Source organism: Salvia splendens, chromosome 18 (assembly GCF_004379255.2).
Source record: "Salvia splendens isolate huo1 chromosome 18, SspV2, whole genome shotgun sequence".
NCBI classification, from domain to species: Eukaryota; Viridiplantae; Streptophyta; class Magnoliopsida; order Lamiales; family Lamiaceae; genus Salvia; species Salvia splendens.
The window spans coordinates 19,285,261-19,296,873 of record NC_056049.1 but is presented as its reverse complement, the minus strand read 5'-3'; the positions used below and the strand labels follow the sequence as shown (position 1 = coordinate 19,296,873).

At 39.6% G+C, this 11,613-nt stretch overlaps 1 protein-coding gene across 4 annotated transcripts; it reads left to right on the top strand.

Moving 5' to 3' along the window:
* Window positions 1-1,332: 1,332 nt before the first annotated feature.
* On the top strand, window positions 1,333-10,534 carry LOC121777003 (TNF receptor-associated factor homolog 1a-like). Of its 4 annotated transcripts, none has more exons than XM_042174137.1 (13): window positions 1,333-1,479; window positions 2,092-2,320; window positions 3,071-3,182; window positions 3,932-4,020; window positions 4,104-4,172; window positions 4,249-4,378; window positions 4,969-5,127; window positions 5,650-5,998; window positions 6,257-6,369; window positions 6,844-6,985; window positions 7,467-7,921; window positions 8,003-8,174; window positions 8,742-10,534. In XM_042174137.1, the coding sequence occupies exons 2-13, from the start codon at window positions 2,134-2,136 to the stop codon at window positions 10,290-10,292; spliced, it is 3,528 nt and encodes a 1,175-aa protein (XP_042030071.1). In that variant the 5' UTR covers window positions 1,333-1,479; window positions 2,092-2,133; the 3' UTR covers window positions 10,293-10,534. The 4 variants fall into 4 exon arrangements, with proteins under 4 accessions (XP_042030071.1, XP_042030069.1, XP_042030070.1 ...); XM_042174135.1 differs by having other exon boundaries at window positions 8,003-8,210; XM_042174136.1 differs by having other exon boundaries at window positions 1,339-1,479; window positions 2,089-2,320; window positions 8,003-8,210.
* Window positions 10,535-11,613: the final 1,079 nt, after the last annotated feature.

Sequence of the window (11,613 nt, the reverse complement as noted above, 5' to 3'; positions counted from 1 at the left end):
CGATATTTGTGTTTCCGGTTCAGGTACGATGTGACTGGCAGACCCGGCCACACACCTATACAAAAGTGCACTGCGACAATCAGGCAGTTGGCCTACGGAGGCGCGACAGACATGTGGGACGAGTACCTCCACATCGGTGAGACGACTGCCCTGGATTGTCTGAAGTATTTCTGTCAGGGCGTCATTGAAATATTCCGTGATCAGTATCTTCGAAGCCCTACCCCTGAAGAGTGTCAGGATCTGATGCAGATGCACGAGGAGAAGCATGGGTTCCCCGAGATGTTGGGCAGCATAGATTGTATGCATTGGGAGTGGAAGAACTGCCCCGCTGCCTGGAAAGGGTTCTACACGACCGGCTACAAGGGAAAGAATCCCACGATGATCCTCGAGGCCGTAGCTGATTACCGGCTGTGGATTTGGCATGCATATTTTGGGGTAGCCGGGTTGAACAACGACCTCAACGTCCTCAACTCGTCGCCCCTTTTCAACGAGCAGTGCCAGGGTGTCGGTCCGGCCATCAGTTTTATCGCCAACAGGAACCAGCATGATATGGGCTACTACTTGGTTGATGGGATATACCCTAGGTGGCCCGTCTTTGTGAAGACGATCAGATGCGCATCAGATGAGAGGAAGACCTACTTTGCGGAGCGGCAAGAGTCGGCGCGCAAGGACGTGGAACGCGCATTTGATGTGCTCCAGTCTCGATGGGCGGCAATTAGGGGTCCAACGCGTTTGTGGCATGTCGACTGCATTGCTGATATAATGTACGCCTGTATTATCCTACACAACATGATTGTCGAAGATGAAGGTGTACAACTGACTAGTTGGGCCAATGACGATGCTAATGAAGCCGACCCAAGCCACGGCGTGGCCGCCCCCAGCGTACGAAGGGAGGTACCTCACGATGAAGTCGGTCGCCTCAAGGCACATGCCGACATGCGCCAAGTGGATGCTCATATTCGACTCCAAAAGGATTTAATTGAAGAGTTGTGGGCGCGGAGGACTGCACGTCGTTAGATTTTTTTAATTAATATAATTTTTTAATTAATGTACTTTTTAAAATTTTACTATTATTATTGAATTTTTCCGTATCTGTGTCATAAATTTAATTCCGTATTTTGTGTGATTGTTAATTATTTGTTTTTTTATAATTTTGTTTATTGTGGCTAGCCTATTGCTAGCCTATTACTTGTCCTGATGATATGGCAGAATGAGTTTTTAGTGCTGATGATGTGGCAGGAAGAGTTTGTGGCCTATAGCTGGCCTATTACCATTGGAGATGCTCCTACAACACACAAACAAGAAAATCAATAAATACTCCATAAACAAGTGTGTAATAAAAATTGTGAGAAATTGATTTCCTCGCTTCAGCTCTTATTCTGCTGCAACTTTTTTTTCTTTTACCTGCGACCTCTCTAATCTCTCTTGACTACTCATTCGCCTAATTATTGAACAAAGCTTCGTTCTTTCTTAATTAAGGTCTGTTTATGCCGCTCGATCTGAATTGCACAATTTCGTTATCTTCTCTCGCGTGTATTTTACTGATTTTTATTTTTTTATTTGGTTTATAATTTTACATTTTCCTGGATTTTGAATTAGGGTTTGGGGGGTACTGATATTGATTATGAGTATTACAGGATGTTAATGGTTTCTGAGGTGGTTTGTGAGTGTATCGTGTTTTCAGTTTGAAGTCAAGGATTGCTGAAATTTTTATTGATTGGTAAAAATCACTAGGGTCTTGTGCAATAAATATTGGTTTGGGAAGATTTTCTCGATTCTTCTTACTGTTTTTGGTTGGGTTTGGATGGTAGGATTTAGGGTTTATTGAGACTTGCCTAATCTGATCTGTTTTTTTGGACTTTATGAGGATATTAAGGATTGGAATTTGTCGTGGCGCCCGTTGAAATTTTGGTTTGATCGTTGTATCAATTTGTTTGATTACTGTAATTCGTATATGTCAGATGGATTGCATTATCAGAAGCTTCATTTGCCAGTGTATACGATGTTTCTATAATTAGCCAATTGATATAATCATATCATATACACAGCTCTTATCTGTTCTGAAATGAGCTTTAATGTATATCAAAGCAGGTGACACAGAGGAAGTGTGCTGGATATTGCAGAGTGGGGGAAATGGCTGGAGTTGCAATTGAGGAGGCTGGAGCTGGAAGATCATTTGAAGGGGTTTCAACTGGGCAACAGCAGCCACGATGTCAGACTGGGGAAGCATTAGCGGAATGGAGGTCTTTAGAGCAGGTTGAAAATGGGAGTCCATCTACTTCTCCCCCTTACTGGGACAGTGACGACGATGATGATGGAGGTGTGCCATTTTTTTTTTCTGTTGTATATTTCCTGGCAACCTGAATTCATCATCTTCTTGTTTGCTATTGGCGATCGATGATATGAAATGCATGATATTGGTTGAAGATTGCACATTCTGATCTGTCTGCAACATCTCTGTATTCCTCCCGTTTCTTGTTTCCGAAGTCTACTAATTTGATTAAGCTCAGGGATTAAAGGAGACCTCTAATGAACCATTGAGAGAATATATGTTGAAACTAAAGTTACATCATAGATTTAAGCAAGAAGAATCCATAAATATATACAGCTTTTTGTACAAGAGAAATTCCAATATTTGTATTTTACATGCACTACCTATTTTTGTCCAAGGTGAAAGAGAGAGAAAAGAAACACAGAAATAATTGTGACCCTTCATGGGTTGGGATGCGGCGACACTAGTTGTGGATCTGGGGATAGCCATATATTTAGTAAATAGTAACTGCTCTCCATTTTACATTATGCCTAAGTTAAGGCGGTAGTATTACTTTCTCCAAAAGCTTTTGAAATGTTTTTGGTTTCTAAGTTTCACTCAACCTTGTGTGGAGAAATCTCTTTGCTAAAAAGCATGCAGCGTTCCTTTTAGATTTTAAAGCCGCACAATTTGAACTGTTTATAACTACAATCTACTGAACTTTTGATTTTTGGATACTGATATCATCTTTATCATTCATTAGCTCAAAAAAAAGTCTCTAACCTTGCAACGCTTATTTTGTCACTCATTATGCTGCAGGACTAAAGCCATCTGACTTATATGGAAAGTATACATGGAAGATTGATAAATTTTCTCAAATCAACAAAAGAGAACTTCGTAGCAATGCATTTGAAGTTGGAGGCTACAAATGGTATGGTCTCCTGTCAATTTTCCTTCTGCCATTGCAGTGCGTAAAGATTCTCAATCAGCTGTATTATCTGACCTGTTGACTTCAGACATTGTTATGACATTATTATTTAAGCTGATTTTGTGGACCAGGTTAGATTTTAAGCTTTTATGCAAAAAACAATTTATTTTATGCAACATGAAGTATAGTAATCCATTATGAGGCATCTGAACCTTTGTTTATGTCAGTAAACTTGGTTGGCGTCCTTTATAGACCTCTAGCTGTAGTATAATAAATTGAAGAGGGAGCTAAATATTCTAATTCTTTTGTGTGTTTCTTTATTTATATTATAATTTTAAACTCCTTTTTGAGAGTTCAAATGTGTTTCCAGAGGCTTTGGCAGATATGAGTATGGGTTTGGCTTTTTCCATCGGTAATGCTTCTCTTCTTCAAAATCAAATAGTAAATATTCACCCAAGAAATTAAATTGAATCAATTTGGTCCTAAGTAATTATCCTTATACTTTGCTTTATCAACCCATTTAGTTTGTACAGTTCCTAGTCATTTACTATCCGTTTTGGAGTGTTGATCACTTGATCTGTAAACTGATCTATTATACCTTCCCTCTAAAACTACTTATTTTATGTCAGTTTCATGTAATGCAAATATGAGATGGCTTCTTGTGATGCACTCTGCATATGTAAAACAATTAAATAGTCAAGTGTTGCACCTGCTGCTCAAACTTAATAGATTTTGTGAAATTTGGTTGGTAGGTATATTTTGATTTATCCACAAGGCTGTGATGTCTGCAATCACCTCTCTTTGTTTCTTTGTGTTGCAAATCATGACAAGCTTCTTCCAGGTATACCACTTTACTGTGGTAATGCATAGAAACATTAGTTTGTTGATTTGCAACTTGCATGACTTGGTTTCATCTATGAACAGGGTGGAGTCATTTTGCCCAGTTCACAATTGCTGTTGTGAATAAAGATCCAAAAAAGTCCAAATATTCTGGTATTTATTCAATTATTATAATTTATATCTCTAGCACCAAAACTTTGAAATTGACGCATTTGATCAAAACTTGAAGATACGTTGCATCGTTTTTGGAAGAAGGAACATGACTGGGGATGGAAGAAATTTATGGAGCTATCAAAGGTGCTGGATGGGTTTATTGATGCTGATACTTTGATAATTAAAGCTCAAGTTCAGGTTATCAGGTATAATATCCATATCTCGTCTTTCAGTATTTATTGCATTATAGTTCTTTGATTAGTAAGAAAACAAGAGATGAAAGTCGATCTGTTCATGTTCTGTGAATATGAGATTAGAGATTTTTGTGTTGATGCTTAATATGACAGTCTCTTGAGCTTTGCTTATGTAAAAGCACAACTATTTGAGTTTCTTCAAAAATTCAGACTATTCACTATGCATTACTCACTATCAATCATTTCCTTTGATAAATGTCTCACTCCAAGAATGTTTTGGATTCTCCGCTAAACTATTAGTAACAGATCTTTTCTGCGTGTAAAGCCAGTATCTTGTTTTTATTCAGAAAAGTTTCTAATAAAATTTGGACTTATGCAAAGAATACAATTGAAACAATTGAAGAGGATATGGTATTATGGTGTAAAGCCAGTTTTTGTATTTCTCAAAAAAGCTTTCAAATAAAATTTGGACTTGTGTAAAGAACATGATAACTAGTTAGTTGTTTTTATCTTCTTTTCTTGCTTGCATATGTGAATGGCCTTGAACTTATCTGCATAACCTGGTTAATCGTTTTCACTATAAACCTTAATGCTACTGGCAGGGAAAGAGCAGATCGACCTTTTCGTTGCCTTGACTGCCAATATCGGAGAGAACTTATAAGAGTTTATTTAACAAACGTTGAACAGATTTGTCAGCGTTTTGTGGAAGAACGTAGGACGAAACTTGGAAAGCTACTAGAGGATAAAGCTAGATGGTCTAGGTATTGTGTTCATGTTTCTGACTCTTTCATCATCACTTTCTTCTAGGAACACACTGTTTTTATATTCTTTAATTAAGATTATTTTTTATTCCAAAGCAGTACTTTGCATCATTTATGTTTGTCATCTGTAATGGCATTGTAGATTTGTTGAATGGTAGCTTAATGTATAATTACTTAATCGGGCTTGAGATATATCGTCATGACATATATTCTCGTATGCAAATGAAAATTTGGCTGTAAAAAACAAGTGGATATCCTTAGCTTTTGTCGTAATTATCCCTAGAAGGACATTGATCTAAAGTACTATATTAAGGTCAAAAGAAAATCCCATGTATTTCCTAATTATATTTTCTCTAGAGCCGACGAAAGCTTTAGTGTCCTTGCCATAATTTTTTTCTGAAATTGATATCTCATATTTTGTTCCTAAATTTGACAATTTCTGCGAGCTATTTTCTTTTCACTTGATCACTATCCAGTGGTGTGATACCAGCTAAGTTTTTAAATCTTCGCATCAATTTTCAGTTTCTGTGCTTTCTGGTTGGGTATGGACCAAAGTTCTCGACGCCGTATGTCACGAGAGAAGTCAGAGTCCATTCTGAAAGTTGTTGTGAAGAAATTTTTCATAGAAAAGGAGGTGACCTCTACACTTGTCATGGATTCTTTGTATAGTGGTTTGAAAGCTCTTGAAGGTCAGAATAAAGGTAAGAAGAGCAAGGGCAAGTATTTAGAGGCAGAAGACTTACCTATTCCTGTAGTTGGCATGGAGAAAGATACATTCATTTTGGTTGATGATGTATTGCTATTGCTTGAGCGGGCTGCTATGGAACCTTTACCTCCAAAGGATGAGAAGGGACCCCAAAACCGTACTAAGGTCTGGTTTTATTGTCCAACTCTTTGTGCTTACCATAATCTGTAGCCATTTCTTAATTCTTTTCAGTGAGTTGCACATATCACTGCTACTATTCCGAATGTTAGGAACATCAATTATATAACCACCATCCATGCTCCCGTCAATATTTTTGTTATTAATGTTTTTTTTCTCCTTCGATTTGGTTTTGAATTGTTTTGGATAAACATCTTCCCCGACCTCTCTTTATGTACATTCTTATTTGGAATTCTGTTCTTTTAGGATGGGACTGTAGGAGAGGAGTTTAACAAAGATTCTATTGAATGTGATGAGAGGAGACTCACTGAATTGGGTCGCCGAACTATTGAGATATTTGTCTTAGCCCACATATTCAGGTAAACAATTTGATTATGCACTGATAATACATAAGATTAGGAGTTTATGGCTCTAAAAATTTGATATTTTGTTGAAGCTATATGCTTGAGTAGATTTTAGCACACAAAGATTTGTCTTGCCAATCACTTGATTTGAGACTTGAGAGAAGCTGTTATTTTATTTATATTACTGCTGCATCAACCTGCCTCTTCTTTGTATGAAAAATGAGGGGGAGGAAATATAGGAGGATTTAACTGGATAGTTTACTCCTAAGGATTTTTTCCTGCACCAAGTAATAAGTTCGTCATTTCCCTGGTGTTTATTTTTATTCTGAAAGTAGATTGTTTACTCCTTTATAACTTTATACTTGCCCAATGGCTAGTTTGCAATTTGTCTCCTACTTTTCTCTTTAAGTTCATCCATAGTTTACGTAAATCTTTAAGTAGAATTGCTGTTTTATTGATTATTGTTTGCTCTTATTGTTGCTATTACAGTAAAATTGAGGTTGCATACCAAGAGGCTGTTTCCTTGAAGAAGCAAGAAGAACTTATCCGTGAAGAGGAGGCAGTGCTTGCTGAAATAGAGCAAAAATCCAGGCGAGGAATTGATAAGGAAAAGAAGTCTAAAAAGAAACAGGTTTGTTAAGTCTCAGTTGTACACGGTGATGTTGAGGAAGTTCCTTTCCAGGGAAGTTCAGGGAAAATTGCGTGCATGAAGTAATTTTGGTTTTATCGAAAACTTGGAATAACAGATAATTCTCTTTATTGACGATTGAAAATGGTTATAAATCTTCATGCTCTATAATTCTCTTTATTGACGATTGAAAATGGTTATGAATCTTCATGCTCTACCTCTCTTCACTTTTCTTTATCTGTATGCCATGTTCACTTTTCTTGTATTCATATTTTGGGTTAATTATGTTTTCATGACACTCCTTGACTTTCATTTCTACTGTTTTTGTTGCTCTAAAATATATGAAAGTGTTGTTTTGGTTCTTTTTAGGTTTTGCTGGTAGATAATAAGGGATTGTAGGGAGCATTTGGAATTATTAGAACTTAAGAATGGGGTTAGGAACCATAACATACTGTCTGAGTGTCTGTCATCAACACATTTTCAGGGAAAACAGAAAAAGAATAATCGAAAAGGAAAGGATAAAGTAAAGGATGACAAAACCAGCTGCACTGTCCACGACAAGATCGAGCAAGAAATAATAGAGATAGCTGCCGAGCCAGAAATTGTACTTGAGAAAACCGAGGCAGTTGAAGATGCTTCTGATGCATCCGATTCTGTAGATGGTATTCCTGAAATACTCCTACCAGATTCTGATGACAGAGATGTCAGTCCTGTCAATTGGGTAACAGATACTTCTGAAGTGCACCCTCCCATAGAAGCGAGTGGCAGTGCGACTAAAGGTCTTCCTGCTGTGCAGAATGGCACAGAAGGAAGAGCACTATCTGCTGTAGATGATAGCTCTTCAACTTGTTCCTCTGACTCTGTGCTTTCTGTTAGATCTGGGCAACAGAAAGGCAATTCTTGTTATGACAAAATTAAAAACCAAAAGTCTCCGACCACGTAAATATTTCTGCCTACTTATTTCTGTATTTACGACTATTTCATAGTTGTAGATGTGACATCTTAAATTCGTATTTCCAGAGGGAGGAACAACCACAGCAAGAAAACTTCTAGCACATGTGATTGGGTTAATGAAGAACTTAGGCAACCATTTGAAGCTGTTGAAGATGCTAGGAATACAAATGACGCATCTCAATGTCCAAGTTCTGTTGACAATCTGTCCCAGACTGCTAGCCGTTCTTTGCAGGAGAAGGTGAGGAACGGGAATGTGCATAAAGCAGGGAAAAAGGTGCATTTCTTATACTATACTCCCTCTTACCCACTAATAGTGTCCCAAAACCAATTTTAGCCTGTCCCATTATAATGTTTCAAATGAAAAAAATGCCTAAAAGTTGTCTTACAAGGGGGGCCCCTTTTTTATTTATCGCCTCAAAAACTGCATTCGTTGATTTCCATGCCCAGAGCCTTTTGAGAACGTATTAATGGGACGGCGGGAGTAGTATTTTATATCTTTTCAATTAAGTGGAAATTTTAGACAGCTTGCACTGGAATCTTGTGTATAATATTTTCAACTCCATAATTGGTTTCATATGATATTACTGTGGTACATGTCTCTAGCTATCACACATTTCTCTCCATGCTTCAATACTTCTAGAAAATCATGATTGATCGGGTGCATGATGTATCACTTTCACACTTCAATAAGTGATTTTTCAGCTACGCACAACGCACAAAAGTTGCTGTGTCAAGGGGCTTACGCAGTCGGTTATACTGTGCTACCTTTGTCAATATAATTGATGTTTCAGTTTGGTTTTTTTAGGTTGAAGAAAATGGTTCCATTCATAAAATTTCAAAAACTAAAGACGCCATCGAAGTTGAAGCATATGGGGATAGTGGTGCACATGTAACTTCCTCGCCCAAGAGCCCTTCAAATGGAACACCGTTAGTTGCTCCAGTGAAAGTGGATACAAAGAGCAATGCTCCAGTTGGTCAAGTCCTGGTCAAGAAACAATCTTCAGATAGTCCTAAACAAACTGGTAACACTGTCCTTTCGGCAAATTTATCTGAAAATACTCCCTTACCGAAACCTATACCACATAAGTTTGCTGCCTTAAGACCTGCTGACAAGCCTGCTGGACATCAAAAGCATGTCACAAATGAAAAGATTCCGATACAGGAAGTGATGGAGCCTTCCCCACAGAATGTTGCAGCCTCAAAACCTGCTGAGAAACCCTCTGGATATCAGAAACCCGTTGAAATAGAAAAGCTTCCCTCACAGGAAGTGCCAGTCACATCCGACAAGCCCTCCATTCCGCCTATACCTTTAGTGTCAAGACCCTTGAGTGCTCCTCTAGTAGCTGGTCCTAGGCCTGTGGTTTCCATGGTTTCAATGGTGCAAACAGCACCTGTGCTGGCACGCTCAGTTAGTGCTGCTGGTCGGCTGGGCCCCGAAAGTACTGCATATGGAACACAGAGTTACCTTCCACAATCCTATCGAAATGCAATGATGGTTGGTCCTCTTGCTGGAAGTTCGTCTACCTATTCTCAGAATCATTCTGCCAGTTCAGTGGTAAATCCATCACATTCGTACTCACAGGCACCCACACTTGGATCTGCACCTCTATTTTCACAGCACAGCTCCGATAGAATGGATACCAAGCCGAGCCTGTCGTTTGGGATCTTGAATCACCATGATAATGTGTTGCAGAATGGGTCTCTCTGGATGGATCGCCCACAGAGAGGGGTGGACGGTAGCAGAAATGGTGATCATAATTCGTTGGCAAATGATCTTCATGGTCTCGAATTGAATGGACCGATGCATAGCAGATCACAGGAACACCTCCCATCCGAGTATCCAGCCTGCACCTCAGGCCGCCTAAACCACCATGTACTGCCAGATGAATTCCCGCACCTCGACATCATCAACGAATTGCTCGATGATGGTCATGGAATTGGAATGGCGTCCAGAGCTAACTCTGATTATCAAATGTTCAGCAGTTCGCCCCATCACATCAACAGGCAGTATACCTTCCCCGGTGACCCCAGTATGTCTAGTGGGGCTGGCCCGTCAGCAAGTGCGTGCAGGTTCGACAGAACACGAAGTTATCATGACGACGGGTACCAACACAGCTACGGTGCTCCTGGGAGAAGTTACGACACACTCAGGGATATGGTCTCACCGGTGAGTTCACGGCCGTATGTGAATGGGCATGTCGATAGTTACATGGTGAGCCAGTGGCAGATGGGAAGTTCGGATGCACCGTTGTTGAGGAATATGGACAGTGATGGCTATCCTTATCATTTACCAGAGTATCAGAACCTCAGTGTAGACATGAATGGCTATACAGTATTCAGGCCTTCAAATATTTGAAAAGCTGGAAATAGAATGTGATGATGGCCAAAAACTCAGCTTGTACTACGAAATAATTTATCCAAGGGGAAAAAAAAAGATGTGATGGTTTTTCGATTTGAAGTTGAGGTTGTAACCTTTATGCCAAAGATTACATCTTGTAAAGGGGTTTTTCTGCTTTTTTTTCTCAAATGTTAAGGTTCCTGAATAATGTTGTTGGTCTTATTTTTTAGCATTTTCTTGAATTTGAATTCTTCCAATCATATATTGTCTTATTAGGGGCGAGAGAGAAATGCCTGAAGCTATGGGAAATTGACTGCACTCCTCTAAGAGCCTCCACAATAGAAAGGACTTTCTCAGGGACTAGGACTTCCTAAAAATACATTCTGCCACGTCACTAGGACTTCCCACTGCACACTAGTGGACTAGCACTAGGACAAGCACTACGACTTCCCAACAAACAAATTCACATTTTATATACGGAATTTAAATACGGAATTACAATTTCAACACGAATACGAAGAAAATGCAATCATAATTTCATTAAATTAAAAACAATAAAAAAGTACAATTAAAAAAAAACAATTTCAAGAAATTACATTATAAATATCAACGTACATTCTTCTGCGCCCACAACTCTTCAATTATATCCTACTGGAGTCGATTATGGGCTTCTTGTTGGCGCATGTAGGCATGGGCTTGGAGCCGCCCGGCGTCATAATGAGGTATCCCCATTCATACATTGGCGGTGGCCACGCCGTGGCTTGGCCCGACTGCATCTTCATTGGTCCAATCAGTCAGTTCTGGACCTTCTTATTCGACGATCATGTTGTGCATGATAATACATGCGTACATGATATCAGCAATGCAGTCGTCATACCACAAACGGGTTGGACCCTTCACCGCCGCCCATCGAGCCTGGAACACACCAAATGCCCGCTCCACATCCTTGCGCGTTGACTCCTGTCAGCTCGCAAAGTAGACCTTCTTATCTTCGAGCGGACATCTGATTGTCTTCACAAAGACGGGCCACCTAGGATATATGTCATCCGCCAAATAGTAGCCCATGATGGTGGTTGCCGTTGGCAACAAAACTAATGGCCGGACCAACGCCCTGACACTGCTCTGGCGACGACTGGAGGACGTTGACGTCGTTGTTCCCTCCGGCTACCCCAAAATATGCATGCCAAATCCAAAGCTGGTAGTCAGCTACCGCTTCGAGGATCATCGTGGGATTCTTGCCTTTAAAGCCGGTCGTGTAGTGTCCCTTCCAGGCAGTGGGGCAGTTCTTCCACTCCCAATGCATGCAATCTATACTGCACAGCATCCCAGGAAACCCGTG